This window comes from Centroberyx gerrardi, chromosome 6 (genome assembly GCF_048128805.1).
Source record: "Centroberyx gerrardi isolate f3 chromosome 6, fCenGer3.hap1.cur.20231027, whole genome shotgun sequence".
Taxonomy (NCBI): Eukaryota; Metazoa; Chordata; class Actinopteri; order Beryciformes; family Berycidae; genus Centroberyx; species Centroberyx gerrardi.
The window spans coordinates 2,333,311-2,338,120 of NC_136002.1; the positions used below are offsets into that span (position 1 = coordinate 2,333,311).

Below are 4,810 nucleotides of genomic sequence, written 5' to 3' on the forward strand. Positions count from 1 at the left end.
ATGGTAAAAAGCCTATATTCTAAATAAAGAGTCAGACTAAAAAGGGGAAAATATATATATAATAATGAAAATGTAATGAAATAAAATGAAATACATAGAATAGGACACGAGAAAGCACCCTGAATTGGTTATAAAAACACTTTCTGGTCTCTAGATAATGGGAAAGTCCCCAGGTTCATGACGTAACGGCCGGGTGAACTCTGTAAACTGCGGATTAATTTGTCTGCTGTGATCCGGTCCGGGCATTAGGAGTTGCAGAAGAAGTAGCGGATTTAAAAACTTTCTGTCTGCAAGTGTATTCGTCTAAATAGCACTTCATGTAGAGTCCTTGGCTTCCAAAAGGAAAATATGGCTTTTTAAATTGTGCCTGTCGTCTTCGTCGTTATAAGGGTTCGTGCGCTTTGCTCCTGCGACGCACTTTACAAGGCTATTCAGAAACTATGGGGTAAGTGAAATTGCTTTACCTTTGGGGGAACAGCGGAAAGTTCTAGTAATTATTTCTTCCTTTAGTTCACTAACCAGTTTAGACACTGTTTAAACTACAATGAAAGGCTAATGCACTCATTGTTTATTTATGCCATTTACACCTATTTTAAAGTCACAATATCAAAGTTTTTTTCCACGTGGAAAAAATAGTGTATTCATTTAACTTCATGCATCTTGATAATCTTTTAACTGAATAACTTATTATGTTTTATGTTACAGCTTACATTTTGACAATAAACTTTGCACACCTTGTATGTATGAGATAGGCTACATGAGTCTTTGCATTTTGTTATTACATTTACAGTTATATATTTTTTTGTGTACTATTTTTTACACGGTTCATTGTATCTCAAGTTACTGTTTTGGAGGCTACTGAAGGATAATTATATTGTGACAAATTCATAATGGTTTCAAAGTGTGAAGTGACAGGTGAACAGACAGGTGTACAGTTAAGTATTGACCTCAGCAAACCTTTAAAAAATTCTCTTGAACAGTATTTTCTTTTGAACAATCTGACATTATTTTTAATATTTTGGTGGTATTATTTGGTGTTTTGGAGGCTTGAATAGAGGGCTTTAAGTCAAATTTCAAAATTGACAATTTTTTTTAAATTTTTCCAATTTTTCCCATTTCTCAACAGGTCTTCAGGTCTTTCAACAACTCCTTCCTCAACCCAGTGCACAATTTGTGCTTTTGAACAATTCGACCGAAGTAGACGATACAATGGCGGCATCGATCCTTCGCAGGAAAATTCCTCCCATTTCCACAGGCGACCTCGGCGTTCCCCCTCTCCAACAGGCTAGCCGCAGCCAATCACGGCACGAGACGGGGGCGGAGCCAGTGGAGAGGCAGCACTTAATTGGTGAGTTACAGCAAGACGCTTTTTTATTTTTCCACATCCCGAGGTCGGAGCCGCAGTGCAGCACGGGGCTAATGTCGTACAGTGAGTACAGCTAAGTGGATATTTATCGAATGCAGACGATGCTGTTCAATCATTTTCAGATGATCGGTTAGTTGTTCATTTGGATATTTTGGACTTAATATTTGATTACTTAATATTTGATTATTTTGATAACTTTCTAGCTTTGTTTTTTTTTTTTTTTTTTTTTTTTTTACAGTTATCGTCTCAAGCTTGCGTGATTTAAAGAATTTTTTCCTGAATCATTTGTTTATACTTCAGTCATACTATATAAACATCTGAATGAAAAAAATGGATTGCTTTACTGATTAATTCATTTTTTTAAAAACGTTTTATAGGTGATGGTCACACGGATTGGATGACGGAAAAAGTTGATTTGTCTTCATTTGTGTCGACGACTGAGTCCTCTCCGAGCTCGTCCCTTCCACCCTCGCCGTTAGAACAGGATGTCAAGGTGCCCTCGGATCTGGAGGTCATGACCTCTTTACTGCAGGAGGAGCTGGCTCAGCTGGAGGACTACTTCCGCTCCGAGTCCACATCCACGACAAACAAGTTGGAAAAATCCTCAAAATGTGACAAGGGTGCCCAAGCCATGGGCACTCAGTCTTATTACCAGTTACCCTATGCTTCGTATGGGACCAGCCAATCAGAAACCAGCCCTGTGGTTGTTACCTTGGCAACAGGGGAACTGGACCTGGCGAGCTTCTGTGGCGGTCCCATCGGCAGAACCAAAATAGCGCGACCTGCCCCATACAACTACCACCACCGCTACCACCACAACAATGGGCGAAGAATAATTAGTGATGCTGTGAAAGTCGGGGAGGAAGTTGGACTTGATACGTGGGGCTCCAGGGGAAGTTACTCAGGAAGCACAGAGTTGTCTGTGAACCACTATTCCACACTGAAGACAGTTGGCAAGAATAGCCTTGGTAGCGTAAAGAAGGTCCGAGAATGTGCTTTATCGTTGAAGGAAGAGGAGAGCTATTGTTTTACAGAAGGAATGTTTTGCAGCGAAGAGATTGCGCGAGGTTTTTGTCTCGGTGGCTCGTACGACAGCCACCACAAGCGAGAAGGACAGTTGATGCACAACGTGAAGGTAAATGGAAGTTACGACGGTACGGGGCTGGAGGTCCTGCACTGCAGCAAAGACGGAGGACTCTCCGGAAGTGTTCCCCAAGAGACAATGGTGGCCAACGATGGCTACTTCCACCAGTCCATGGCCAGCACAGAGCCTTACCATAGCTTTATAGGTGACCTAGATCAGCCCTCACAAGCACAAGCTGTAGAGCCCCAACATGGCCACTACCTCTATCCAGAATGCCTTGCAGACCAAAGCTACGAATGTCTGTCCAGAGGGGAGGGCGAGGGGCCGCTGGTGGGCGCCTCCATCCACCGCCCCACCCAGAGGCTAAAGGATGAGCCCTGCGCCCTGAAGCCAGCTCTGGTGGTGGGCGCTGCTTCTCTGGAGGTCAACACTGGAGAGAGGAAGCAGAAGAAGAGAGACCAGAACAAGACAGCTGCTCACAGGTAAGCGACGAGTTTGCTTCCTTCTCTCTTCGCTCTCTGTCTCCCTGCCTTCCTCTCTGTCTCTCTCCTTCTTAAACAACATGCTAAGATCTTTACTTAAACATCTAGAAACAACTCTCATGAATGGGTTTTCGGGCAATATTAAGCTATGCATTGATGTTGATAGAAATGTATTACGGTTCATGACAATAACCACTAAAAAATTTTCATAACTACACCAAATTGAGGTTATTTATTAATCCAACCAATTCTTTTGTTTAAGCGAAGTGTTACTAATTTGGATAATTCATGTGTATTACAATGTCCATATTCATCAAAGGAAAGTCTTTGCCTTAATGTTGTTTATGCCTTATCCATTAATTAATGACACCCAAACACTTTTCCTTGATATTTGTAACTATAATGGTCACGCAGATTACGGATGTTGTCTTATTCAGGAATATTTTGGAAACCTGACTTTAAAGTATAGCTAGATGTCTGTATTTGCACTGAGGTTATGTTCATAGTGAGGTGGTAGTGACTGAAAAGCCAGCCCAGTGCTTCCAGTGTAATGTCTTGCAGAGTGTAGGAGGGCTATGGAAAGTCCCATACTGCCTGCCAAATCTAGCCCCACCTAACCGTTTCTGTGAGCTTGTCTCTTTAGTCTGTGTGTGTGTGTGTGTGCGTTCATTCATTTCTATTTTAAAGGGGATATGCATACAAAAAGTCTCTAAAATGTTCTAAAAGGGGAATTACTAATTTGAAAAAAGATTGCATTTGGGTAAAAATGGATCAATCAGGGTTCCTTCACTAATTGAATTGTAGTGTCAGTATATAGTCTGACCTCAGGCCAGGGGATGTCTGGGGCTGTACTGTATGACTAATCCACCTGATATAACACAAGGGTCATGTTCCTTTTCCTACTGTAATGAAGATGCAAGGCAGCAGAAACTAAAAGCAACCGTGCGCATTCGTTCCTATTGCAGGTACAGACTGCGTAAGAGGGCGGAGCTGGACTCTCTGGAGGAGGAGCTCCACGGCCTGGAGGGACAGAACCGGGAGCTTCGTGACAAGGCGGAGTCGGTGGAACGAGAAATCCAATACGTCAAAGATTTATTGATCGAGGTCTACAAGGCTCGCAGTCAGCGGCTGAAACAGGATGGCAGTGCCTAAAACGCCCACGCTGACCTCACCAACCTCCCCAACCAGCACTAACTAAGAAATCAAGAGCACCAACTGGTTTTGTTTCACAAAAATGAAATGGTAGTTGCATGATTTTGGTAGTTCTTTTCTAAAAATATAATTGTTCCGAGAGGATAATTGAACAAAAACATACCTTTCCAAAAAAAAAAAAAAAAAAGTTTCCAAATGGGTGACTAAACTATGTTACAAGCCTTAGTGAGGTGGCTTCTAGAGGAGATGCTGAACTTGTCCGTGACCACTGTGATCCGAACTGCACTCACAGCCTTGTGATGACTGAGTTTGCGCTTGCAATGATTGACCGTTTACAAAATGCTCTTTGAATTAGTAGTAGTGATTGAATTTGCTTGTGGTTTTTGTGACACGCATTGGCAGCATCAAGGCAGATCCATAATATAATATTATACTTTATTTTATTCTTTATTTTTACTTTATTATGTTCATTTACGCATCATTTGCTTAAAACAATCAACTGAATAAAGGGATTGCTGGAAAAGTATGTAACATGCTCTAGAAATATTCATTATCAAATGTCGCGAAACATTTAGAAATTTGTATTGCTAAAATGTTGAGTATTTACACTTCTTTACCCCACTGAAATACCCAATGCATGTTTGATTTTGGAAAAGCATGTGCGATTGTTATTTGATGAAGGCAATATTCTGTTTACTGCATGGCTTCAAGATCTCCACCGCGTCA

The 4,810-nt window shown here is 41.5% G+C and overlaps 1 protein-coding gene across 1 annotated transcript; it reads left to right on the plus strand.

The window, feature by feature from the left end:
• Positions 1–261: 261 nt before the first annotated feature.
• On the plus strand, positions 262–4,242 carry atf5b (activating transcription factor 5b). Its single transcript, XM_071905557.2, has 4 exons — positions 262–445; positions 1,127–1,348; positions 1,744–2,932; positions 3,898–4,242. Exons 2-4 carry the CDS (start codon positions 1,210–1,212, stop codon positions 4,082–4,084), a joined length of 1,515 nt encoding a protein of 504 aa, XP_071761658.1. The 5' UTR covers positions 262–445; positions 1,127–1,209; the 3' UTR covers positions 4,085–4,242.
• Positions 4,243–4,810: the final 568 nt, after the last annotated feature.

Bases quoted from the DNA above. Each gene is read 5' to 3' on its own strand.
- atf5b (XM_071905557.2), top strand. From the start codon at position 1,210: ATGGCGGCATCGATCCTTCGCAGGAAAATTCCTCCCATTTCCACAGGC. The intron at 1,349-1,743 runs GTGAGTTACAGC...AACGTTTTATAG, and splicing joins GGAGAGGCAGCACTTAATTG to GTGATGGTCACACGGATTGG. The intron at 2,933-3,897 runs GTAAGCGACGAG...TTCCTATTGCAG, and splicing joins AACAAGACAGCTGCTCACAG to GTACAGACTGCGTAAGAGGG.